This window comes from Hemitrygon akajei, chromosome 8 (assembly GCF_048418815.1).
Source record: "Hemitrygon akajei chromosome 8, sHemAka1.3, whole genome shotgun sequence".
In the NCBI taxonomy this organism is placed as follows: Eukaryota; Metazoa; Chordata; class Chondrichthyes; order Myliobatiformes; family Dasyatidae; genus Hemitrygon; species Hemitrygon akajei.
In genome coordinates this window covers 88,856,444-88,883,757 of record NC_133131.1, presented here as the reverse complement: position 1 = coordinate 88,883,757, position 27,314 = coordinate 88,856,444, and the positions used below count along the sequence as shown (strand labels likewise).

The window sequence follows — 27,314 nt, the reverse complement described above, 5'->3', positions numbered from 1 at the left end:
CTGCTGTTGGGTCAACCAGTTGATGTGGTCTTCAGCTATCTCTTAAAAGCTGCACTTCCATTTCCCTTACCCAAAACACTATTGAAATGTTACATGGAAGTTGCATTACCAAAACACAAAGTTTTGAAATAAATTGATGCAATCATTATAAAAAAATAATACATTTATATATTGTCATAAGACAGTTTGTAAAAAAAAAAACACTGAAACCACTGGATTACCTTTAAAGTCCAGACACCTTAGTGATCTAGGGAACAGGACAGTTATAATATCCAACTTCCATCAATAGCAACAGTATGTTGCTGGCTAATGCCAAATTTCCAAAAATATGTGCAAAGTTTTGAGTTGCCAAATGCAGAAGTCTTGAGCTTACTGACAGATTCAGTCTTGTTGTGATGTCTCCACCATGGATTTCAGTGGTAAATATGTCTATGAATTTGTAAGCAAAGAAAAAGCTAATTTAAAAAAATTTCACTTCAAAATTTTAGTAATCTCATGTGTATTTGCTGTAGCTAGTTAATGTTAGTATTTTTTATTTTATTCTGATAACTTTGTTAATCTGCTTCAAATTTAATAGTTCAAAGTAAATTTATTATCAAAGTACATATTGTTACGTAACCCCGTAACCAGGTAACTTACCAGCAAAGATAGATGGATCAGCTGAGTCGGATGCTACTATTTTCAAACGTTTTATTCAAAAAGGGCACAAACGTATGGTTAATACAAAACATCCAGATCATATACATCATCAAAACTCAATCTAAAACACCGGTGTAACCATAATCAATCAGAAATAAGCTCTACAGTTGTCTAGGGGTAATACTGAGTCCAATTGAAATATAAAGAGTCACTCAGAAGTTTGTAGGCTTTTCCCTTTTGGGAACCGCTGGGGTTTTCACGTTGTAGAGAGAGAGAGATGATTTAGAAAAGATAAACACTTGCCCGTCGTCTTGGCAGAGCAAAGCCTTGGAATCAGGGGAGCAGACTTCCCCGTTGTTAGTTAAAAGCAGTCTTTCGTTGGTTCTAGCCACAGATTCGAAATTCAGAATCTAATGCACGTGGCTTCCTTCAAAATGCCTTCCCGCTCCCACGGGAATCGATATCGTACTTCCTGGGTGTCTCCTGGGTGCGTCTGAGGGTTCCTCCCCCCCCTCAGACCCTCTTTTATACTTCTTCACTGGATCGCAGGTGTCAATCAAGTTGCAGGTAATGCGATCTCTCTCTCAACCAGCCCACTTTGCCCGAGGGCTTTTCACGTGGTCTCCATGAGACAATAGTCAATGTCACCTTTATTCTGCTTCTTGGGAGAACGTGGTCTCTCTCTCTCTCTCCCATTTTCCTGTGTCTATTCAGCACGTCTCTTCCTCTTTTGGGTCAGCTGACCCCCCCTTGACTAGGGTTCTTGAGATTCTCACAAAGGAGGGGGCCGACGGCATAACACCTCCCCCCATAACGGGTTTTTAACCAGCGGTTAAAAACAGGTTGGTACAGGATTTTTTTTTTGAATCTACATACTACACAAGCTTTTCTCTTCAGAGTACTACTGTTATACATTCAAGTCAGTATCTAAACAGGTAACAAGTACAGTGCCCCTTTTCTTTAATACCTTAACCTCACGTGCCATGCTAACGCCTGGTAGCATCAGACTTCAGCTCAATGAGTCTTAGCTTACATACATCTACAAAGGTTCATGCAAAATACTAATTTTTTATGTTACTTTCAAACTTAACAGTCAAGCTTCCATGGGTGTTGTCTTTATTATTCACATACTTTGTCAAAATCCCTTAAAACCGGCTTCCGCTATTTAAAAATTGCGTCCCCATTAACCCTCGCCTCTTTTCCGGTTAATTCCCTCGTGGTGATCTTGGGCACCCTGGCGAAATAGGCTTTCGCCCGCTCCTTTAATAGGAGTTATTTTATCAACAATGTGTTCCAGTTTAAACTCTTTGTTCAAACAGCATTTCAAATTCTGCCTTTTCACACCACACTCTGGAATAACAATAGCGCGTGGGGCCCCTTTACCTTCCAACTCAACCTGTAATTGATTCACAGGCTTTGTGGTACCAAGCCATTGTCTCTGTAGCCTGGTTGCTGCTTCCGATATCAGTCCAGCCTTTAAATTTTCTTCATTCAATTTGGGAACTACACATTCCCCTTTTTCTTCAATATTAATATTCACCTCACCAACTTGTAACCCACCTTCGAGCATAAACACCTGGGAACTCTCACTTCCCAAGGGTAACCCTTTTTTTTCCGAACCAAGTCTATTTGATCCAAAAGGACGGCCGTCCCATCCAGCTGAGTCAAATACCTCCACTTTTTCCTGAGCTCCGTGACTAGGTTCAGCACCACGTGCATCCCCGTCTTGGACACACTCAAACGGGACATTGGCCTCTTCCAGGCTTTCAACACCCGTACCTTTTTCAAATTCTAACGTCCCCCGATCCTTCCAGCTACTCTCCAGGCAGCCCCCCGTTGGGGAAGGCGCAACCCTGCGGGCTGACACAACCTCCTCGGCCATTTCAGCTGACTTCTCCACAGCAAGGATACCCTTCCTCTCTAAGACTGCCCTCATTTCACTCTCGGGACCATCGAGAACATCTTTAGAACTCTCAATTTCTCCAAACAATTCTGCCAAACCAGACAGATCAACCACGTCCAACTCTGGACGTTTTAACAGCTTTATCCGTTTCTCATCTTTATTTCCTACCTCTAGGACCTTTCTCTTCACTAAGGGGGGGGCTATCTCCTTACCCCCTTTCACTTTACTCCTTTCTGTTTTACCACCCTCTGAACCCTCGTGGTATAGGGTCGGTAAAAACGTCTTGGCCAATTCACTACTGGCCCGATTTAAACTGCTCTGGTTCTCAGCTGCTTTTCTCGACAGGCTGCGAGTGACCGTGCATGCGCGATAGCTCGGGGACTCCATGGGCGGGGCCTCAACTATCAGGGCGGTTCCCATCTTCCCACCTGCGAGGTCATTACCCAAAAGGAGGTCCACACCCTCCCCCGGTAACTCTGGCAGGACTCCTAGTTCCACAGGTCCCGACACCAACTCGCAATTGAGAAGGACCCTATGCAAAGGCACGACCTTGGTCCGGTTCCCTATGCCTCTCAGGGCTACCTCCCCCATGCAAGGTCCGAATTTTAACACATTACGGCTAATTAACGATAGTTCCGCCCCCGTGTCTCTCCAAATTCGTACGGGAATTGGGGGGTCCCCTTCCCTCAAAGACACGGTTCCTTCGGAACTAAATGTCTCCCACCCCTCCGGTACTCCATCTACCTGGGGCCCTCTTGTCCATTTCCTGATTACCACTGCACGCCCGATAGGGATCGCTGCTCTCTCCCTCTCTGGCTCCTTTCTCGGAGCAAAGCAGTTCGATGCGATATGACCCACCTTCCCACAACTAAAGCAGGTTAAACCAGAGGGTCTCCAGGTTTCCTGTCTGTTATCCTCACTTTTTCTGCTAGCTCCCGGCGGGATCTCCGCCTCAGCCGGCGGGCTTTCCCTACCATTCCGACGGTCTCTCGGGTAACTTTTTGGCGAGGAAAACTTTGTCTTGTGGGTTAGGGCATATTCATCTGTGACCCTAGCCATCTCTGAGCTGGACTGTTTCGTCCTCTCATTTAAATACATTCGGATCTCTTCTGGAACGCAACCTTTAAATTCCTCAATCAAAAATGAGGATGCCTGAGACGCCCATAGTTCTCGGCCACCTTTTCAGCTGTGCACCAACGGTCCAAGAGCACACCCTTCTCATGGGCTAGCTCGGTATACGTTTGATTCCACCCTTTTCTTAAATTTCGGAACCTTTGTCTATACGCCTCAGGTACTAACTCATAACCTCGGAGAATGGCCTCCTTTACTTGATCATAATTCCCGTCCCTTTCTGGGGGCAGCGCGGCATATACCCACTGTGCTTTCCCTCGTAACACACTTTGTAACAACGCCACCTACTGCTCTCTGGGCCACTTCTGATTCACTGCCACCTTTTCAAAAATCAAGAAATAACTATCAACATCCGTCTCCTCGAACGGGGGGACCAACCTCAACGCCCGACTAACATCAAACCCCTCCTCTCTCTCTTCCCCTTGAGCTCTTCGCTCCTGCCTTCGTCTGTTCAGCTTCAATTCATGGCTCCTTTGTTTCTCTTTCTCTTCTGCTTCTGCTTCTAGCTGCTTTACTTTAAGCTCATGGGCAAGCCTTGCTTTCTCCAACTCTGCCTGATCTGTCCCACTGGCTAATCTCCTTTCGGGAATATTTTCCAAATCCTCAGCTACAAACACCTTCCCAACGTAATGCTGTTGTATGACCCTTCGCACTTCCTGCTTTTTCATTGCTGGCTTCACCGCTGTGAGGTCTAACGCCTGCGCCAAATTTACCAAGTCTGATTTTGTAGCCTTCCCTAGCGCCTCTACCATCGGGTTTCTCATAAATTCACCCACATCCATCTTTGCTGGTTTCCCGTCTGGCTACCTGCGTAACCAGATTTAAGTTTGGACTTACAGCCCGATTCACTGACCCTCCCATTTGGTTTCAAATCCCGGATGAGCCCCCACTTGTTACGTAACCCCGTGACCAGGTAACTTACCAGCAAAGATAGATGGATCAGCTGAGTCGGATGCTACTATTTTCAAACGTTTTATTCAAAAAGGGCACAAACGTATGGTTAATACAAAACATCCAGATCATATACATCATCAAAACTCAATCTAAAACACCGGTGTAACCATAATCAATCAGAAATAAGCTCTACAGTTGTCTAGGGGTAATACTGAGTCCAATTGAAATATAAAGAGTCACTCAGAAGTTTGCAGGCTTTTCCCTTTTGGGAACCGCTGGGGTTTTCACGTTGTAGAGAGAGAGAGATGATTTAGAAATGATAAACACTTGCCCGTCGTCTTGGCAGAGCAAATCCTTGGAATCAGGGGAGCAGACTTCCCCGTTGTTAGTTAAAAGCAGTCTTTCGTTGGTTCTAGCCACAGATTCGAAATTCGGAATCTAACGCACGTGGCTTCCTTCAAAATGCCTTCCCGCTCCCACGAGAATCGATATCGTACTTCCTTGGTGTCTCCTGGGTGTGTCTGAGGGTTCCCCCCCCCCCCCAGACACTCCTTTATACTTCTTCACGGGATCGCAGGTGTCAATCAAGTTGCAGGTAATGCGATCTCTCTCTCAACCAGCCCACTTTGCCCGAGGGCTTTTCACGTGGTCTCCATGAGACAATAGTCAATGTCACCTTTATTCTGCTTCTTGGGAGAACGTGGTCTCTCTCTCTCTCTCTCCCATTTTCCTGTGTCTATTCAGCGCGTCTCTTCCTCTTTTGGGTCAGCTGACCCCCCCTTGACTAGGGTTCTTGAGATTCTCACAAAGGAGGGGGCCGACGGCATAACAATATATGTCACCACTTACAACCTGAGGTTTATTTTTTGCCAGCGGTCATAGTAAATACAAGAAACAAAATAGAATCAAAGGAAGTCATGGAGTACATTAAAACCTTTCTCTTGGCTACTCTGGACCCTTTCCAGTTTGCTTATCACTCAAATTGAACTACCGCACGGATGATGCAGTTGTCTCTGCCCTTCACTCTGTCCTGTCCTACCTGGAAAACGGGGTCTCATATGCCAGACTGCTGTTTATCATCTTCAGTTCCACATTCAACACCATCACACTGCAGAAACTGGTGGAGAAACTATCCTTCCTTTATCTCAACACCTCCCTCTGCAACTGAATACTGGACTTCGTAACAAAAAGGCCAGTCAGTCCGTGTGGGCATCAGTGTCTCTCATCCCGTTACGCTGGGCACTGGGGCTCCCCAGGGCTGTGTGCTCAGTCCACTGCTGACACATGACTGTCGTGGGATTCAGCTTAAACCGTGTTACCGAGCTTGTGGATGACGAAACAGTGGCTGGCCTTCAATGACAAGGCAGAGTATAGAGAGGAAGTGGAGCGTCTGGTGGACTGGTGTGAGCAGAACGACCTGAACCTGAATGTAGAGAAGACAAAGGAAATCATTGTGGACTTCAGGAATGTGCAGACAAACCAACCCCCTGTGAGAATACGTGGCTCCTCTGTAGAGGGAGTTAAGTGCTCCAAGTTCCTGGGACTTCATATCACTGATGACCTTATCTGGTCCCTAAGTATCATCTCCCTGAACAAGAAGGCACAGTGGCACCTCCACTTCCTAATGAGGCAAGCAAGGTTCCCACCCCTTATCCCAACTGCATTTTACAGGAACACCATTGAGAGCATCCTGGCAAGTTGCTTCTCCATCTGGTATGGGAGTAGTCAAGCATCAGATCTGAAGTCCCTACGGCCTACTGTGAAAACAGCTGAGAGGATTACAGAGGTCTCCCCACTATCCGTCAGGGACATTTATCAGGAGCGCTACATACGCAAGGCCCTTAGCGTTGTTAAGGATCCCACCCATTTACCCAGTGTAGCGTCTGTGCCCCCAATTTACTCCCGTTCACCTAGGGTGAACTGCGTAGCCCCGCCAACAGTGCAATATTTCAGTGTGAGTACGGTGTAATGCCCCCCCTCATTTGCAGTTATAACCCAGACATTCCAGCTACAGAAACCCATTACAACATTAAGTAACATTACAGAGAAGCCATTTTGTTAGCCTGAACAGTTAACACCACAGTTAATGGTACTGAGAGCCCTGCACCAGCATCCTCTTTGACTTTCTACCATCAGGCAGGAGACTATGATGCATAAAAGCAAGAACGGTCAGGATGAGAAACAGTTTCTTCACCCAGGCCATAAGGTTTCTGAACTCCTGGCTGCATCATATTCAAAGTATCATTGATTAATCTATTCCCTACCTTAAGATATTTAATATTAATACACATTGGTTTGTTATTTATGTGTGATTCATCTGTAAATTTTATCCTTACCTTCGTAAGTTATTGTGTGTTATGTTTGTTATGTATTTTAATACCTTGGTTTGAAGAAACGTTGTCTCACCTCTATATACAGTTGGCCCTCCATATCTGTGGGTTCCGCATCCGCAGATTCAACCAACTGCAGATCAAAAAAAAATGGAAAAAAAATTCCGGAATGATCCAAAAAGCAAAGCTTAAATTTGCCGCGTGCCGAGCCCTGCGCTGAATCCACGCGAATGAAGTGATGTGTAGGCATACCCTGCTGTAGCCTCCCGCCATTTCACAGATCCTGAGCCTCTCTCCAGCACTCGTTGCTTGAGCATTGGTCGCCTCGCGTCTCGTTCGCTCACTACTTGTGTTGTGAGCGAGAGGCCTCAAGAACTTAAAGATCACGGGAGAATCAGCATTGGCTGATGCCAAGACTGCATCAGCGTTCCCAGAAAAGCTACGATGGTTGCGTCTGTACTGAACATGTACAGACTTATTTTCTGTCATTATTCCTTAAACAATACAGTATAACAATACATAGCGTTTATATTGTATTAGGTATTATAAGTGATCTAGAGATGTTTTAAAGTATACGGGAGGATGTGCATAGGTTATATGCAAATACTACACCATTTTATATAAGGGACTTGAGCATCCGCGGATTTTGGTATCCGCAGGGGTCCTGGAACTAATCCCCCGCGGATACCAAGGGATGACTGTACATTATATACACAATTATATGCAGTTAAATGACAGTGAACCTCACTTGTCACGATGGACAAACAATCAATGGGCAAAAAAATAACAACAAACTGTGCAAATACAGAAATAAAATAATAATAATAAATCAGCAATAAAATCAAAAGCATGAGATGAAGAGTCTTTGAAAGTAAGTCCTTAGGTTATAGGAATAGTTCAGTGATGGGGCGAGTGAAGCTATCCCTACTGGTTCAAGAGCCTGATGGCTGAGAGATAGCAACTGCTCCTGAACATGGTGGTGTGAGTCCTGAGGCTCCCGAACCTTCTTCCTGATGGCAACAGTGAGAAGAGAACATTACCTGGGTGGTGGGGTTCTAATGGTGGATGCTGTTTTCCTGCGACAGCGCTCCATGTAGATGTGCACAATGGTGCAGAGGGCTTTACTCACGATGGACTGGGCTATATCCATTACTTCTTGTCGGCTTTTCCCTACAAAGGCGTTGGTGCTTCCACACCAGGCTGTGATGCAACCAGTCAATAAAGTACACTGCACATATATAGAAGTTTGACATACCGAATCTTCGCAAGCTTCTAAGAAGGTAAAGGTGCTGCCATACCTTCTTCATGATGGTACTTAAGTGTTGGACCCAGATCCTCTGAAATGCTAATGTCGATGAATTTAAAGTTGCTGATCCTCTCACCTCTGATCCCACGATGAGAAATGGTTCACGGACCTCTAGTTTCCTCCTCCTCTTCCTAATTAATTAGATTTTGCTTACTAAGTGCAAAAAGTTTTATATTTTTACTATGATATTCTTGTTAATTTATTTCAAATGTAATAGTTTTTTTTTAATGCTTAATGATTTCATAATGTCAGAAATATTTCAATTCAATGAGAACTCCTAAACAGCTTTGATACAATTCTTTACTGGCTATCAAAGTTTCTGGGTGTATTTGGGATATGGCATATCCAATGCTTCTTCAGTGCACTGCTGGAAACACTAACACTGCTCAGGCCACCTCACAGAATTGAGGATACTTCCAACTGGTGAGATTGGCTCTTCATATTCAGACCAAGTTGGTATGGGTATGGGGACATTACAAGCAGCAATTTTATTGGGGACAACTAGATCAGCAAGATGTGGACCAGTAATAATCTGATATTTATATTTTAATGATGATTGAGGAGTAAACATTGTTCTGGGCATCAGGGAATTATCACTGCCCTTCTTTGGCCTGACTTCATGGGTTCATTTACATCTACTTGACCGATCAAATTGGGCCTGGGTTTAAAATCTCATCTGAAAGATGAAGCTGCAATGGTGAATTATTCCATCAGAGCTGCAGTGGAATGTCAGCTTGGAATTACACTCATTTCTCTGAAGTCTTGTGAGCCATGTCACATCACAAGAACAAATAAACGGAATATTCACTTGTCAAAAGTGAAACTCAAGAAATGTTCCTATCCTGATTTCACTGAAATAAAACAAAATCAAAAATTGGCTGAAAAGTGTTTGCAGCAGATAGTTAGGTGTGACACATTTAACTTGATTTGGTTAGGACATTTAAAGGTTAACGGGTTTGCTACGCCAAGCTTGGAGTGAGTTTAAACTAGCTGTTGCTTTTCTAAAAATAAAGCAACATTTTATTTTAGCAGGAACAAACACTGAATTTTGAAACAAAGTAGTTTTTATGGGGACCCAATGAATAAAAGCAGCTTTGATCGTGTTCTGGCAATAGGCAGTGGGGCTGTGGTTAAGTCCAATGTAAGAAACATTTTATGCCTGTTTTCGTTACTGTACCAGCAGGAAGTAAATGGTAGCCAACCGTAAAAAGCTCTGCACATGATAAATATCTGTTCCCTTTGGGAAATTTAATCACAAGTCGCATGTTAGGAGTGTAATGGTACTTTATTGATAATATTTAAACTATTCATTTTTACACAGGGACAATTTAGATTTTCATCCATGTGAAAAACATTGCAACCTTAGGAAAAAAATCATGATTGTTCTCCTGCTAATAACAAAAACATCACAGTAAAAAGATATTAAAAATGACAGGCAAACAGCCATCATGATATTTTAGTTTTGTATGAAATTTTTTTTAGTAAATTAATTAATTCATTTTCCTGAGCAGGTATTATCTTGGTGAGCGTCACAGTTCCAAGTCACCCTGGACATAAAAAAGATTGAGAGCATGCAGTGAACTTGATGCTGTGCTCTCAAAGGCTGGTCCCTGCTTAATTACCTTCGTTTAATATCTGATCCCAGATACAGGATAAACATTTCTGTTTCAGTTGGCTTTATGGCTTTATTTCTCTGGTACACATACGAAAATTTCAGGAGGCTATTCACAGAGTAAATATTTGGTCACATGATGTGACATTGTTGCCGAGGCAAATGTTTATTCCCTATTTCTGGCTCCCTCTGAGAACCACTGAACTCACTGGTGAGCCGTCTTCATGCAGCCCACTGCTGAATGCATTCCCACATTGCTGTAGGGTAAGGCGTTCCAGGACTTAACTCAGCAATGTGAAGGAACTGCGAAGTATTTTCTAAGTTTAAAACGTGAGATTTTTGAAGTGATAAGTGAAAGGAGATCATCCTGACAATCTTATTTTCACAGTTTTACAGTAATTTCTTGATTTTTTGTGGGAGATTCAATGAACATTAGTGAGTAGCACCCTTTTAATGCACCAAAAGTGGGTGAACTTTTTAAGTCTTGCAGCTGCACCCTTCCTGGTAAAGGGTAGGTTTTGAAATGTCAGGAGGTGAGCCATTTAGCGCAGAATACTAAGCTTCAGACTTGCAGTCAATGGGAGGGGCAGTCAGGCTAATACAGTGGGGGGAGGTGGTGGGACGTAAGTATAATTCTGATCGAGGTGATTAAAGTAGGCTTCACTACCCTGTCTTTATTTTCATTGCTGAGTAAGAGGCAACACGTGGAAGAAGGTTTGGTGCAGGTTTACCCCACAGCCCAATTAAATGGATGTGCCCTTCCCCATTGGTGTTAAGAAGGGTGTACAAGATTTTTGACTTGATGAGAAGATCTGTGAAGGGGTTGGTGTTCACTGAGGGCTTTTTTTCAGTCCTTTTCAACATTGCTGTCAGTATTCCTTGGGTTCCACTGATGGTAACAATTTGTTCAGACCTTGAGTAGTTTAGAACTTTATCATTTCATTCAAAACAATCTCCTGGAGGAATTCTATTGGCCAAGCATCTGCATTCCTTTCACTGTGTCTTCATTGTTCATTAGATTGTTTCCTTACTACTTTCCCCAGAAATTAATGATACATTTTTTTACATTTTGTCACGTAGGATATAGGCACAGAAATAATTCTGTCAAATCAACTACTGAATATTATATTGACTGTTGTATAAGAAGGCTAAAAATAGTAATGTTGTTTCTGAGTTAAACATCAGATATGTTTAATGTTGACTAGATAATTATTTTTAAATTATTGGGTCATAGAATATGTTTCGCGTGATACAGCCTTGCTTTGTCATCATCTTGCAGAATGTGGTTGCTGAGATTCGTGTTGCAAGAGGAAAGATTCTTTGTTCCTTTTGCAGCCACAGCTTTTGCAAGAATCCTCCTAGCAACACACACAAAATGCTGGTGGAATGCAGCAGGCCAGGCAGCATCTATAGGAAGAAGCGCTGTAGATGTTTCGGGCTGAGACCTTTCTTTGTCAGGACTAACTAAAAGTTAGTCCTGAAGAAGGATCTCTGCCCAAAATGTCGACAGTGCTTTCAGTTAGACCTGACGAAGGGTCTTGGCCCGAAACGTCAACAGTGCTTCTCCCTATAGATGCTGCCTGACCTGCTGTGTTCCACCAGCATTTTGTGTGTGTTGCTTGAATTCCCAGCATCTGCAGATTTCCTCGTGTTTGCAAGAATCCTCCTGATTATTGTGGAACCAAAATCAGGTTTATTAACACTGTACTAAATGACATGAAATTCGCTTTGTGGCAGCAGCACGTACAGTAAATACTGCAAAAAAAGGAATAATGAGTTTATGAACCAGAAATCTGGTGGTGGAGAGAAAAGGAATGAGTTCTAAATCGTTGATTGTGGATCCCCAGACCCCTGTACTGTAACTCCTCCCTGATGGTAGAAGTAATGAATACTTAATAAGTATTTCAGAGATTCAAAGTGCATTTAATATCAACAAAAATGATACAACGTTGAGATTTGTTGGCTTAACAGGCAGTCGCAAAGCAAGAAAACTTAAAGAACCCAATTAAAAAGAAAAAAAAAAGACCAACCCCCAGTGCCCACAGAGAAAGAAGAAGAAAAACAAAATGACACAACACAGCATCAGTCTTGAGGAGCTGTGTGCTGGAACTTCAAGAGTGTCGGGGGGCAGAAGTAAGTGAAGTTGCCATTACTAGGGAGAAGGGACTTGGGAAACTGAAAGGTCTAAAGGTGGATAACTCACCTGGACCAGATTGTGCACACCCCCAGAGTTCTGAAAGAAGTGGCTGAAGAGAGTGGCATGGTTCTGGAGGACTGGGGAAATGCAGATCTCACTCCACTCTTCAAGAAGGAAGGGAGACAGAAGAAAGAAACTTGTTAAACTGACCACAGTGGTTAGAAAGATGTTTGAGTTAATTGCTAAGGATGTGGTTTTGGGGTACCTGGTGGCACAAGATAAAAAAGGCCAAGGCCAAAGGGAAAGTCTTGCCTGACAAAACTGTTGGGATTATTTGAAAAAATAAAAAGCAAGGTAGACAATGGAAAATCATTGGGTGTTGTGTACTTGGATTTTCGGAAGATCTTTGATAAGGTACCACACATGAGCTGCTAAGGGAAGGAAGGGAAGAGATTGCTGGGGCTGTGACAGAGATTTTTAGATATTTGTCGGCTGCAGGTGAAGTGCAAGCAACAAATGTGGTACCTATACAGAGATAACCAAGGTAATTACAGATTGGTTAGTGTAACTTCAGTCGCAGGGAAAATATTGGAAAAGAAATTAAGGAAAAGGATTAACCTACTCTTGGAAAGGCAGAAATTAATGGTCAGCACTGTAGATTGAAGGGTCTGTTTCAGTGTTGTGTGACTTTTATAAACAGAGACACAATCTTCCATTCAAGAAGATTAATTTGAATATAAATTTCTGCTCAATTACAAGAACAAAACAAAAGGGGATGAAGAGTATTGAATTTCTTCCTACCTCCAAAGCAATTTGTAGCTAATCTTACTTGAGCCATCTCTGAAGACTACAGCAGCATGTTATACAGGCACTAGTTGGGCTAATGACCAGTTACTTTGTTTCAGAGAAAGGAGAACCTTTGACGAGGACGCTTGCAAAATGTCATTAGATTATTTTGGAACATCCTTTATATTGATTTAGATGGAGCTTCAGTTTAATAATGTACTTAAGCAATTTCTGATAGTGCAGCCCTCCTTCAATATTTCACCAACATGCACCTAAGTTATGCGGACTGGTTCTATGAGAGTTAGTTGAAACTACTCCCCTCTAGAGAAAATAAAGTAGCATTTACTACATAAGGAAACTCATAAACTTGTTTAAGAAAGCATACCTTCCTATTAAGTGGAAAGTAGGTGATAGACCTCTTTTAAATTCCAGTGTTCATGTGTTACTTATTCGGGTCCCTATTGTTGAATAAATATATCTTGTGGTTCCCACAACATATTATCTATTTATGCTGCCAATATAAGAAAAAATATAAATGAAGTCACATTGAAGCGAAGAACATTTCAGTGAGTGGTGATTAATGTGCTACTGTTTTACAGTGGGTTAATGTAATTCAGCCTGCAGAAACAATTAGATTAAAAATATTGGGTTCAGTTTTATCTACCAAGTGTCGGTGTTAGACTTAAAATCAGAAAATGTTGTAAAGGATTCAGTAGATCTGTCAGCATTTGTGTGGTTAATGAATTAGATGAATACACACAGCGTACTAGAGGAACTCAGCAAGGCAGGTAGCTTGTATGAAGAGGAATGAACATTTGACACTACAGGTCAAAACCCTGCATCAGGAATGGAAAGGAAGGGAAAAAAAGCCAGAATTGGAAGAAGGTACACTAAGCTGGGTATTCCTTCCCCTCCCTTGGCCTTCGTGTTCTTACAGGTGAAACCTGATGATGGGGAAGGAGGCCAGTGAGTGAGAGGGGATAAAGTAAGAAAGTGGGAGGTGATAGGTGGAAGAGGTAAAGGGCTGAAGAAGAAAGAATCTTGATAGGAGAGGAGAATGGACAATGAGAGAAAGGGAAAGAGGAGAAGCACTAGAGGGATGTGATAGGCAGGTGAGGAGAAGAGAAGGGGTAAAATGGGAGCCAGATTGGGGAATGGAGCAAGGGAGAAGGGGGAAAGGGGAAATGACCAGAAGCTCTTGAAGAGAACTGAGAAAAGGAGGAATAAGTCACTCTAGACAGCAGAGAAGGTGAAGACACCAATGGGTGGAACAAAGGGTGGAACAAAATAATGTTGCAGTAGAATTCCTTGGTCTGTGTACCCTATTGCTACTACTGTTAAGTCTGTGTAATGTATAGTCAGTTCTACTGGGTCTCAGGCAATGACTGAACCCTGGTATGGAGGAATGGCAGACTCCCCTGTAGAGATGGAAGCAAGAGGTTATATATAATTCCAACAGAATAACAGTGGCACGAGGGAGCAACACTGCGAGACAAATCATTCTCAACACCCCAGGATGAATGCTAATTGGGAGTCCACTTTAAATAATCACAGATTGCAGAAAGTCTGTGCCAGTCACAATTAACTTGACAGGGTTAAACAGAAAGCACAAGGGCTTAACAACTCTAGTTAAGATAACTATTAGTAAATAGGGGTGTTCAAAAACCCAGAAGCTCAGTGCTCTACAGCTCATCACAGAGGTCCACAGGGCTCATGATGTGTACCCAGCAGGCCTGGTAGTACAAAAAAAAAGGATGACAAACAAAAATGACCAGTCCTGAATCAGATTGAAAGAAAGGGTGAGTTACTTTATCGATAGTGAGTCCTGTTGGTTGCTGTGAAGATGAGGTGTTGTTCTATGAGTATGTGTTAGGCCTCACTGCAACAGTGGAGCAGGCCACAGACAAAGGGATCAGAGTGGGAGTTGGATGGAGAATTAATGTAGCAGGCAGCTGGAAGCCCAGGGTCTCTCCTGTAGGTTGAGACCGGGTACTCCAATCTGTGGATGTTTTCTCTAGTATAGAGGAGGTGCTATTTTTAATACTGAATGCAGTATACTATATTGGAAAGATTGCAAGTGAATCACTGCTTTAAATGGAAAGACAGTTTCCCACCTTTTCAAATGTAGTTTATTTATTGATTACAAGATCATATTTTACAATATTACAGTACTTCATAAACACACTCTTTACAGTTTTAAATTATAACATGATCTACATTATCCAGAACACACGCAAGCCCCCTGTGGTGCCAGCAGGATCTATCCTCCCTCACAGCCAAAGCATTCTCTCTGCTGCACTCTGACTGGAGAAAGCCATGTTCCCGGCCTGTAGTAATTCCTGATATAATCTGCACAGCTTCCACACAGAGCTGAACCGATAGTAGCTGCTGAGGGCCTCTCATCCTCCTGATGGCAATGCATTGGTGGAAGAAAGATGTCCCCAGTCCTGCCCATGCTGAGTGAACAGGTGTCCTGGGGTAGAGAGCCATTAGTTGTGTACCTACACATATCAGCAACAGCCCACACTCCTCAATTGGGAAACTCCGGACCAGAGTAGTGACTTTGTACTTCCTGCTCCCCAAAAGAAATCTACCATCATATTCATGGTGACAATGACAGCAGGCAGGACCAATGTGGCCAACTGATACCTCAGGATTGAGGCCACCAGTTTGTTTATGTTCAGTGTTTTGCCCTGGTGAAAAGTCAATCTAAGTCGTCCCAACCTGCACTCTAGTATCGTGAGCAAGTTTTGCCCCCCTTATCAATTGGAATGACTGTACCCAGATAGAATGCAACTGTCCAGACATGAGACACCCTTGATGCACCCCCCTCAAAGTGAAAGGGCACTGGCAAGAAGCCATTGACTTTCACCAGGCACTCCACAGCACCATGCAAGAGTCAAAGGTTCATTTATTATCGAAGTATGTATGCAGTACACAACTCTGAGATTCGCCTTCTCCAGATAGCCATAAAACAAAGAAAACCGTGGGTCGTTCAAAAGAAAAGCATCAAACACTGTCCCCCGCTCAACAAGAAGAACAGCAACATGATCATCAACCCCCAAACCCCTTTGCCTGCTCAAAATAAAATAACAAAATGTAGCAAGGGACAGAGGCCCACCCTCTGTGATAGGACCCAGGGTCTCCTTCTCCAGCATCAGAGATCCATCCTATCAGTAGTTGCTGCTGAGCCCTCACACACCTTCCGCGTTTGCCTCAATGTTCCAAACCCCCCCTCCAACTGTGCAAAAAGTAACAAAAGGAAACAAGAACATCATCCCCCAAACCCCCTTCTCTCGCACAAAACGCGGCATGCGGAAAAAACGGGCAAAAGCACGGAATACAAAAACTTGGCCACAGATGTGGATCAAAGTTGAACGCATGGAAAATTATGAGGAGGTATCCACTCTTCACCCTGTGAAACACCTTCTCGTGACTGAGAGAGAAAAGCCTTCTCCTGACTGACAAACCAGTCTTCTGGGACAGATGGAGCAGGCACCAGACTAGATGGATATTGCAGGGCTAGTCTGGGTGGATCATTTTGGCCAGAATGGAGCCCAGACAATTGGCCATCTTCTTAGCTTAGAAAGGCTGTTTGAGTACTTGAACAGTGGAAGGCAAGAGGTGAAAGGACAGACTGATCCTTCCTGGTTGCTTGGGAAAATGTCAAATGGTAGTGAGTGCCAAGGAGGGAAATGAGAGTGAACTAGGGAATCACGAAGGGAAGGAATTCTTTAACATGATGAAAGGGAAGAGAAATATGTGTCTGATAGTGGAAATTTGTCGGAGCTGACAGGAATTGTGAAAGATGGTCATTTGAATGCAGGGTCTGTTGGGGTGTAAGATAAGGATCAGAGGAACTCTGTTCTTGCTCTGTCCAAGAGAAGGAGTGAGTGCAGAGGTGTGAAAGTCGATAAGATGCAGACCAATGTTTTATCCACTATGGTAGAGTGGAAGGCATGTCAAGAAAGATGGAAGATATTTCAGAAACACCTGTACACAATGTCTCACCATCAGAGCAATTGCAGTAGAAACAACAGAATCTGAGATAATGGAGGGAAGATGCTGCCTGGCCTGCTGAGTTCCTCCAGCATTTTGTGTGTGTTGCTTGGATTTCCTCCAGAAGAGATGGACCATGTAAATGTGAGAACATGGTAGAAATACATTACAAAAGAAAAAAAAATTCAGTTTTACATGGATGCTTGAAGTAGTACCAACTCAGTCATAGGTGTATCAGAAAAATGGTTGAGGGAGCGTGCCCAACTCTGACTTAACCAAAGACTGTTCCACATGTCCAACAAAAAGACAGGCATAGCTTGGTGCCATACAAGTGTCCATTGCTATACTTTCGATCTAGAAATAGTGAGGAGAGGTGAAGATATGAGGACAGGTTTAGCCAGGTAAACGAGTGTGTTTTGGAGAATTGTTAGGCCTCTGTTCAATGAAGAAAGGGAGAACCATCACACCCTCCTGATACTCTCAGGATTGCAGATATGGCACCTTGAACCAAACAAAGATCAGCCATGCCTGGAGGAGAGGGCGCTGGAGCAGTCTTCAAGCCGGATTAAAGTGTCAAGGCCCAAGACCAGAAAATGAACTGGTGTTCAGACCCACTACTCTGTGCCAGCCAAGATCCTCCACCTGAGCCCATTCCAACTGCCTGGATTTGACCTGTCTCCCTCTCTTCTTGCTACTATCATCAGGCAGGAGGTACAGGAGCCTTAAATCCCAAACCACCAGGTACAGTTATTATTCCACAACCTTCAGGCTCCTGAACCAGCATGTATAACTTCACTCACCTCAACACTGAATTGACTCCACAAACTACAGATTCACTTTCAAGTACTCTACATCTCATGTTCTCAGTACGGTTATTTACTTTTTTTAAATTACTTGCACAATTTGTCCTCTTTTGGACATGTATCTGTTCTTGTTATGTATAGTTTTTGTAAATTGCATTTCTTTATTTTCTTGTAAATGCTGCAAGAAAATAACCAAGTTTGTATGTGGTGTATATACTTTGATAATAAATTTAGACTGAAATTTGAACTTTCACATGGGATGGAGGTGTAGAGGAAATGTACATTCATGATGAAGATGAACTGGTTAGGGTCAGGGTATTCAATGCTGGCAAAAGTGGTAGAGGGCATCTGAACTATCATGGAAGTTCATGGAATGGACTGCACAGCAGCCCTTCTCGACCTTTTTGCCCTGGAGGAACCCTTGAAATAATCTTCAGGTCTCAGGGAACCCCTAAGTAAGAATTATTATATCTACAGCTCTCGGTACATTAGCTTGAACAATAAGTTCTAGATATAATAATCCAAAAGTAATTGTCAATGTTCTTTGAGTAGAGAATGTTTAGCCAATATTTCTTGATAAAAACAGGTAGTTAAGCTTAGTTTACCTTTCTTGAAATTAATCTTTTTCTTTTCCTTCCATAAATTTTTAAAACTCATAAGGCAGGCAATATATTTCTGTTTTCAGTAAGACTCGAGACTTTCTGATGTCCTTCCTCACTCTCAAGCTCAAGCAGGAGTGGAAACATTTCAAGATTTCCTTTTGCAACATGGTTTTTCCAAAGATAAAGTTTCCTTTTAAATCCAAGAATCTTGTCACTTGAGGTCAAAACCTTTTCTCCAGGGCCTTGCAAAAACTTGTTCAAGTGGTTCACATGATAAAAAAAAAGTCTGCTAAGTAGGTTAGTTTCTGCAGCCGTTCTTCATCTTCAAAGCACCCAGCAAAATCTGGCCTACTATTTTCTTGGAAGTACCCCTGCAGTTCACCTTTCAGTTCAAATGCCCTGTTGAGAAGTCGTCCTCTGCCAGGCCAACAGATTTCTGTTAAGTAGCAGGAGACTGGTGAGCTCTTTGTCCAGGTTTTCACACAGTTTTCTTTAAACATTATCAAGTGAACTGCTCTTTAGTAAAGTTAACCATTTTGTAGCATCATCCAGAATTTTTTCCATTTCATCGCCAAGAGTTTTTGATGTCAGCTCCTTTCTGTGAAGAAAGCATTGTGTTGTGACAATGTCAAGATATTCTTTTTTTTACAAAAGAAACAAAACCTTTCATGGAGCTAGCCACTGATGGGATGCCATCGGTACAGATGCCAGCACAGTTCCTCCAAGACAGACCTTTTGTTTCCAGATATGAAGACAAAACATTAAATATATCTAACAACAACACACACAAAATGCTGGTGGAACACAGCAGGCTAGGCAGCATCTATAGGGAGAAGCGATGTCGACGTTTTGGGCCGAGACCCTTCGTCATTAAATATATCTATCTTGGCCTTTGCTTGTTTTGGGCAGCTCTTTGCAACAGAAAAAGTTTTCTTAAATTTCTCCATCATTTACAAATCTTACAAATGCTACAGCATGACGTTTATTGGTGAAATCTCTTATCAGTCTGGGTAGAGAAGCTGTTGGTTTTCAGTTTATCACACAAAACCTCTTCAGCAGCATTTGACATGTAATCAATACTCGCCTTATCTGAGAGTGAAACCTTTTCAGTTTCTCGTACTGCATCACAGGAGTTAATGAAATATTTTTTAAATGGCATAATAAAGAACTAAATGAGAAAACCGTAAAAAATACGAAAACTTCACAGTACAATTAATTTCTAACCTACACAATCCACCTCTTGCAATGCTTACAACAACAGCAAAGTGGCAGGCCAGCAGCTGAGTCACGGCATGTAAAAATTCCTTCTTTAGAATGAAAATTTCCCTCAAATTTTCTACTATACCTGTAGAGTTTGCTCGCTCCCTTAAGTCAATTGGTAGTGCGTAAGGGGAGTTGGGGGAGGTAATTCGAGAGGGAGATGCTGACATCACAGCCCAAATTGAGCGAGTCTATTCAAAACTTGGAAAATACACCATGCAACTCATCAGCCTACCATCGTCCCCTCCGAGCAATACAGTGCTCACCATCAGCTTACTGTCCTCCCCTCCGTGAAATGCAAATTATTAACGGCCTCCCCTGTCTTGTGTCAAAAACGAAGAATGGACTCAATCAAATAAGCACAATCCTATGCCACTGCCACACTGGGCTGAAAGACCTCTAATGAGGTTGCTAACGGGGCTGCTCGGTCACTGCCCACCACTGGCGAGCTCTAGCATCACGCGTTGAGCAAAGTTCAAAAAAACGATGCCTTTTTTAATCATGACAAACCCTGTGGATATCCTAGGAAGATATACATTCATTGAGGCAAGAGCAAGCTGAAACAATAGGTCTATCTGGTCAGTTCTGCTTGGGGATATTGGGCAGGATGCAGTGGTAGCAACAAGCTTGACATTACAAGGAGTTGAGGTATATGACTGCATGGGAGAAAACGACTTGATATCTGATGGTGGAGTCATGCATGGTGCATGGGATATGACTAAGAGCTCATGTTTGGCATCTGTGAGGTAGGTACTTTTTGGATGGTTGCAGGTTCCAGTGAATTTGCGACCACAAATTTAAATTCATACATTAATGATCTGGGTGAAGGAACTTATAATATTGTGGCCTAATTTGCAGGCAATACGAAAACAGGCGGGGGATTAGGTAGTGTCACAGGGGCAGGAAGTCTGCATAAAGATTTGGAAAGAGTGGGAGAGTGGGGAAAAAGTGCCAGACTGAATACAGTGTAGGGAAGTGAGTAGCCATGCCATTGGTAGGAAGAATAAAGGTGTAGACTATTTTCTAAGTGGGAAGAAAGTTCCAAAATGAGAGGTGCAAAAGGATTTGAGAGCCTTCAGGGATACCTCACGTTTAACATTCAAGTTGAATCGGGTAAAGAAGGCAAATACAATGTTAACATCTCTTTTGAGGGGGGCTAGAATACGTATTGAAGCACAAAGGCTTTAGACCCCCACTCCCGATTATCCTGTACAGTCCCTGGAAAATAAAACTGAATACCTCAGAGTAAGATTGCTGCATCAGAGGGACATCAAGGATGGCTACGTACTCTGCTTCACAGAAACATGCCTAAATCCCACTATTTTGGATGCAGTGCTGCAGCCCGACAGTTTCACAATTCTCTGCAAAGACAGGTCAGCCAAGTTTTTTAAAAGCAGAGGATGTGGAGTATGTTTTATGATTAACTCATTCTGATGGACAAACGTAGCGATTCTGTCTCAGTCCTGTCACCCGACCTGGATCATTTAGCAATCAAATGTCACCCATTTTATCTGCTGAGGGAAGTTTTCACTGTCACCTTGGAAGCAGTGCACACTCCACCTCAGGCCAGCGTCAGGCAGACTCTGGATTTGCTGAGCAATGTTATCAGCAGGCTCGAAAATGCACACCCTGATGCCTTCCATATCATTGTAGGAGATTTCAAACAGAACCTAGCACCAACGTATCACCTGTGAAGTTAGAGGAATGTACACATTTGACTACTCTTATAGCACAGTAAGAACACTTGCTATGCCATCCCACATCTCTACTTTGGGAAGTTCGATCATCTGGCTGTACTTTTACTCCCAGTGTCTTGGCAGAGACTAAGGACCGCCACATTAGTGGTGAGGCCCAAGAAGGTATGGTCAAGGGAGGTGGAGGAATGCTTACAGCAATGCTTTGAGTCAGTGGACTGGACAATATTCAGGGAGTCATCTTTGAGTTTGAATGAATGCGCCACAGTCCTCTGCAACTTCATCACAATCTATGTAGATGAGCGTGTGCCTTTGAGATCATACCAGACATACCCAAACCAAAAGCTCTGGATGAACCAGGAGCTTCATAGTCTGCTGAGGGCTAGATCTGTGGGTGGTCCAGAGCTATACAAGAAGTCCAGCTGCATCCTACAGAAGGCTATTCAAAGGGTGAGTAAACAATCCCCATTGAGGTTAGAGATGGAATCGGATGCATGTCGGGTCTGTCAGGGTTTGGTTAATGTAGGAAAATTCTGATGAGGAACAACAGACTTGATAGGCCAAATGGCATAATTTTGCTCCTATTTTTTATGGATTATTATGGACATAGTGGTAATTTTTCCAGCAGCTACCATGCTATCTTTGTCAATAGGCTTGGTGACAATTTCAGAGTTGATTCTTTGTGAGTGGCATACTACAATTTCAGAGGATTGTAGGTTAGTTGAGTGACTCAGTCAGCAAACCTATTAACCTTGAGTGAAGTGTGCAATTATTTCACCCTCTCAGAGAAATTTCTTTAGTTTCACTCACTGGCTTCCTCTACCTTCTCCATTACCTTGACCAACTTCCTTATTTCTATGACAGGAATAGTAGCCTGTTTCACTTTTCCTCAAATGCTGCCAGACTTGCTGAGTTTCCCAGCGTTTTCTGTTCCTATGTTAGATTTCCAGCATCTATAAATTAGTTTTCATTGGGTGTTGGATTTGTTCATTGCAAGCAAGCACTGCATCAGTCAAAAGTTAAACAGCAGGTTATCAGAATATAAGCCGATTGATTGGTCCAGCTCACCACCCGACCACTCCACACTCACATCAAGGCCATTCTGTTGGGATTAGGGACAAAAACTGAAATGCCTCTGCTTCCTTCAAACCTGTCCAACGTGAAGCTCACATCCAGTTTGCTAACATGCTAGTCTGTTTGGGCAAACAATGGAGGAAGCAGGGATAAGGTAGATGGGAAGCTCTCCTCCTGCCTTTGATCCTCAGCAGCTATCTACGGTAGCCTTGTGCTTGCCTTGTTTGGAAACCATGAAAATATTTTAAAAACACATAAAGCGGGTGAACAACTGGGGAAGCAGGCATCTGCCACATTTTCCTGTTTGCAATGCTGGTGACCTGAATGAGTTCCAAGTAATATAGGGAGAAAAATTGAATTGTTGCCACATGAATGAATATGGAATAGCTGTTCAATAAACTTCAAGAATTCTTTTTTTTTGTTAGGGATAAACCATTGTAACAATCCTTAAAATAGGATCTATTATGCAAATAATGTGCATCAATATAATAATATTGTATTTCTTTTTATATTCCTGCATTACCAGTCCAGTGACTTAATCATAAGGCCATCGTACCAGTACAGTTCAAACTTCTGAGGTCACAGTTATGGCAAAATTTGATCTTAATATGTTTACTTTATACTCAACAGGTTATTTATCAATGGTGTGGCTCAAAGTGCAACAGGTTTGAACGTCTAAAGGCTGCCCAAGTTGCTGCAAGCATTCGAGACAATGAAAGAAATGGCAGAGCACAACTTATTGTTGTTGAAGAGGATCAGGAGCCAAAAGATCTCATCAAGGTAAGAGGTTTATTGGAGATTGTATTTTTACCAGAATTAACTTCTAAATGTGATATTGCACCATTAAGTCTACAATGCCCTTGTTCTGCTCTTGACTTCAAATGCCTAATTACCCCCATTTCTCCTGTGGCCACAACATAATGTAGAAACAGTATCAATGGATACCAGCTCTGAGCTGCCAAATGCAAGGAACTGAATTTATTTTTGAAGAAGATTCTGTAAAGAAGAAACAAAATACACAGATAAATTTTTCTCAATATTAAAACCATATGATATAAAGTAATCTAGTAGGAATTGCCTGGTGAAATGTAATGCTGAGAAGGAAGGACCTAGTTTCTGGTGAGTAGAGTGTGTGCCTGTAGTTGTTGCTGGGTTCCTCATTGCCCCACACTTACCAGGTCTTGAGCAACTGAACTTGTTGACCAGAAGAAAATAATAGATACAAAAAAATGAGGGAAATAGTGATGATGTCCAGGAGCACATATGAATTACCAGGGAGTAGGTTTTGGCAGACTTGAAACACACCAAGGTGGATAAATCCCAGGGCCAGACCGAGTGCATCCTCAGCCCTTTGAGAAGCTGATAAAGACAATGTGGAGAGCCTTACAGAGATGTTTGCCTTATCTTTAGTCACAGGCAAAGCTGCAGAAGACTGGAAGGTAGCTAATGTTGTATCTTAATTTAAGAAGGGCAGCAAAGCCAAGCCAGGCTGCTATAGCCCACTGAGTCTGACATCAGTGCTGGGTAAGTTACTGGAAGGGATGTTGAGGGCAAGATTAATCATCATTTTGATAGATAAGGCCTAAATAGAAATAGTCAGCTCTACTCTATGCATAGGAAATCATGTCTGACCATTCACTTGGAGCTCTTCGAGGTGGTAACTAAAAGAGTAGATTAGTGGATGTTGTCTATATGGATTTAGGAAGGCATTTGAGAAAGAACCTTACTTTGAGAAAGAAGTTAGTCTGGAAGGTTACAAACAAGAGAAAATATACAGCACAGTGTGAGCAACACACACAAAATGCAGGAGGAACTCAACAGGCCAGGCAGCTTCTAGAAAAAGTGTACAATCGACATTTTGGGCCGAAGCATCAACTGCACTCTTCCTAGGTGCTGCCTGGCCTGCTGAGTTCCTCCAGAATTTTGTGTGTGTTAGTCTGGAAGGTTGGTTCTCTTGGGATCCAGGAAGAGATAGGTAATTGGATACAGAATTGGTTCGATGGTTAAAGGCTGTTTCTCGGACTGAAGGCCTATGACTGGTGGTCAGTGCTGAGACTTGTTGTTCATTACTAATGTAAACAACTTGGATGTGAATGCAAGAGGCATAGTTAGTAAATTTGTGGATGATAATAAAACTGGTAACTAATCAAGAAGACTATCAAAAATTATAGGAGGATCTTGATTAGCCAGGAAAGTGGGCTGATGAATGACAATATTATTACCAATAACTTCAAATTCTTCATAGTCCCTAACTTGTTGAAGTAGTGAAACAGTTTCATTTTAACATATGGCCGTTCCTGGCATCTCCAGGCCTGAGTGCTTAAAACCACAGTGAGCAATACAGTTCTGAATTGCCTTACTGCTTCTTTCTCGCCAACTATCAGTGACAAAAATCATTGCTTTTTGTGCACAACCACACAAACCTGGAGCTATTTTAAAACTGTTTGTTCTAAGCACAGTGAAACATCTAACAGCCACGTAAGTGCATGCAACTGACACTAGTTAGAACTGAGCTGTGCTGAGATGTGTTCACAACTCTGTGAAGTTTCTAGCTGTCACATGCAGAGCAGTTGCCATACCAAGCTGTGATGGATCCAGATAGGATGTTTCCTGTGGCTCATCAATAAAAATTGGTGAGGGTCAAAGGGACATGCTAGATTTTTTTAGCCTCCCTAGAAGGTACAGGCGCAGGTGAGCTTTTCTGGTAGTGGAGTCAATGTGGTTGGACCAGAATAGGTTATTGGTGATTGTTGCTTGTAGGAACATGAAGATCTCAACCCTCTCAATTGCAGCACCATTGATGTAAGCAAGAGTGTGTGCACTGTCCCCTTCCGGATGTCTATAACCAGTTCTTTTGTTTTGCTATCATTGAGGGTAAGGTCGTTGTCACTAGGCTCTCTATCTCCTTCCTATATACTGACTCATTATTTGAGATACAGCCCACTGGGGTAGTATCATTTGAGAACCTATAGATAGACTGGTCACATGGTTGTGAGTGTATATGGAATAGAGTAGGAATGGAGATGCAGTCTTATGGGGCACCATGCAGAGAAGAATCATGGTGGAGGTGTTGCTGCTTGTTCTTACTGTTTGCAGCCTATTGCTTAATAAGTCAAGGATCCACTTGCAAAGAGAGATGTTCATTCCCACATCTCGGAGTTTGGAGATGGGTTTGTTTGGAATTATGATACTGAAGCTGGAGCTGGAATCAATAAGCAATAGTCTGAAGTATCCATATTGTCCAATGTTCCAGAGATGAGTGTAGGGCCAGGAGATGGCATTCACTGTAGACTTGTTTCATTGCTAGCTCTATGGAAGACTGATCTTAACATCTGCAACACTGACTGAGTTTATGCAAATTGGAGGCTGTCAGGATGGGTGCGAACTTTCCAGTCCCCTTCTATCCAAATTGTTAAGCTCATCAGGAAGGGATGTGCTTTTGTCAGTGATAATGTCTAACTTCGTCTGAAAGCTACTTTTAGCATGTAACCTGGTAATGGGCTGAATTAATTAGACCAAAACTATTTGTGTGTCCAGCAGATGTGTTAAACAGTATACAACACAACAAAGTATCTTAACCATAATTTATTATTATAAAATAGAGTGCACAAATAAACCACAGAAAATATTACGTAGCTAATCACACAGATTTCAGGACTCATGATTCTTAGTCACCACTTGATTGTAGCTTTGTCAGGGGAACTCCAAATTCCTAATCACTTGTAAAACCACCCCTGGGTCCAGGCACCAATTACAATTTCCACTCTTGGTGAAGTCCAACGAAACCAGGGAATGCAGCTCAGTATATTTACACACGGCAGAGAGACCCAGAAACAGAAAAACACTTTGATCTTTTTGGTCACTCTTCATCAATTAGTCCACCATTGTTTTGGACACAATATTCCTCACTTACAAAAGAACATTAATGCTACATAAGCCCTGAACCCAACAAAGAATCCAGCAAGCCCACTTGACAGATACTCACATTTTAATGGTGCCTGAAGCTAAGAAAGAATCCAGCTGCCTACAGCAAACATTAGATAATAAGAAACCCACAATGTTCACCTTGTACAATGCTTTGCAAGCATTACTCAATAACAGGCATACAGGCCAGTGTGTTAAGGGTTCTGAAAGAGTTAAATTGTCATTTTACCTTCTAGACATTCATCCAACATTTTACAAAATTTAATATGGAACAAAACATTGCCATAACTAACAGCTGTTCTGGACTTGATTTTGGACTGGTAGTGTCCCTTGACATCCCTGGTGTCGTATCTTGATTTCTTGTGAAGGTCAGTGACACTTCATTTGAGTGCTGCAGATCTGGACTTTAGTAGAGAGTGGAACTTCTAGTTCATCCATAGTTTCTGGTTTAGGGACACTTGGGTTGTTCCAGCTTGTAAATAGTCCTTAAAGCTCTTGCTGATAAAGTGCATGACAGTGGTGACATAGTCTCCCAGGCTGCCTGCTGAACATGAACATGAGCTCAACAGAGTCAAATAGACTCTCTTCTGTTTCCTTAGAATAATACTGTATAATTTTCTGTTTGTAGACAGAAAATAGTAGCACAGCCTGGTGATCTGATTTACTATATTATGGGTTGAAGGGATTTTTGTTGGTTATGTAGCAATGTTCAATTATGTTTGGACCCCTGGCAGTAGTATTTTGGTTATATGCTCTTGAAGTTGGCCCGGTTGAATTTACCAGAAACAATGAAGCTGTCCATAGGTATCCTGTTTCAACTCTGTTTTCCGCAGAGTATTGTTCATTGAGTACAGGCTTCATACCCTGTCCTGAGGTGAACCAGGCAGGCAAGGTTTACTTTCAGGATTCAGCTTTAAGTCATTTTAAGAATGTACAAAGGTGTGAGCACAATCCCAGAGACAGCTGGCAGTTCTGCGCACCCAGCTAAGCTTGTGAGGGGGAGTTAAGCTGAAATTCTTTGTCTAACAGAGGATAATAGCAGATACAATGTAATGTAAATACTTATCCATGAGAGATTATGAACATTAAACAGAAAATTAGAGTGTGTGTGACAATTGTGAATGATGATTTTGAACTGACTCATTATTCAAGATATGAAAATGAGAATGACAGTCACTGCTGTACCGTGATGCTGTTGCAGGAAACAGAGATGGATATAT

General features: G+C 42.4%; 1 protein-coding gene across 1 annotated transcript in view; it reads left to right on the top strand.

The window, feature by feature from the left end:
- Positions 1–27,314, top strand: part of scin (scinderin) — a 128,805-nt gene that overhangs the window by 22,871 nt on the left and 78,620 nt on the right. The window contains exon 4 of the mRNA XM_073054144.1: positions 22,801–22,950. Coding sequence (XP_072910245.1) covers positions 22,801–22,950 — 150 coding nt within the window. The remainder of the gene's footprint in view (positions 1–22,800; positions 22,951–27,314) is intronic.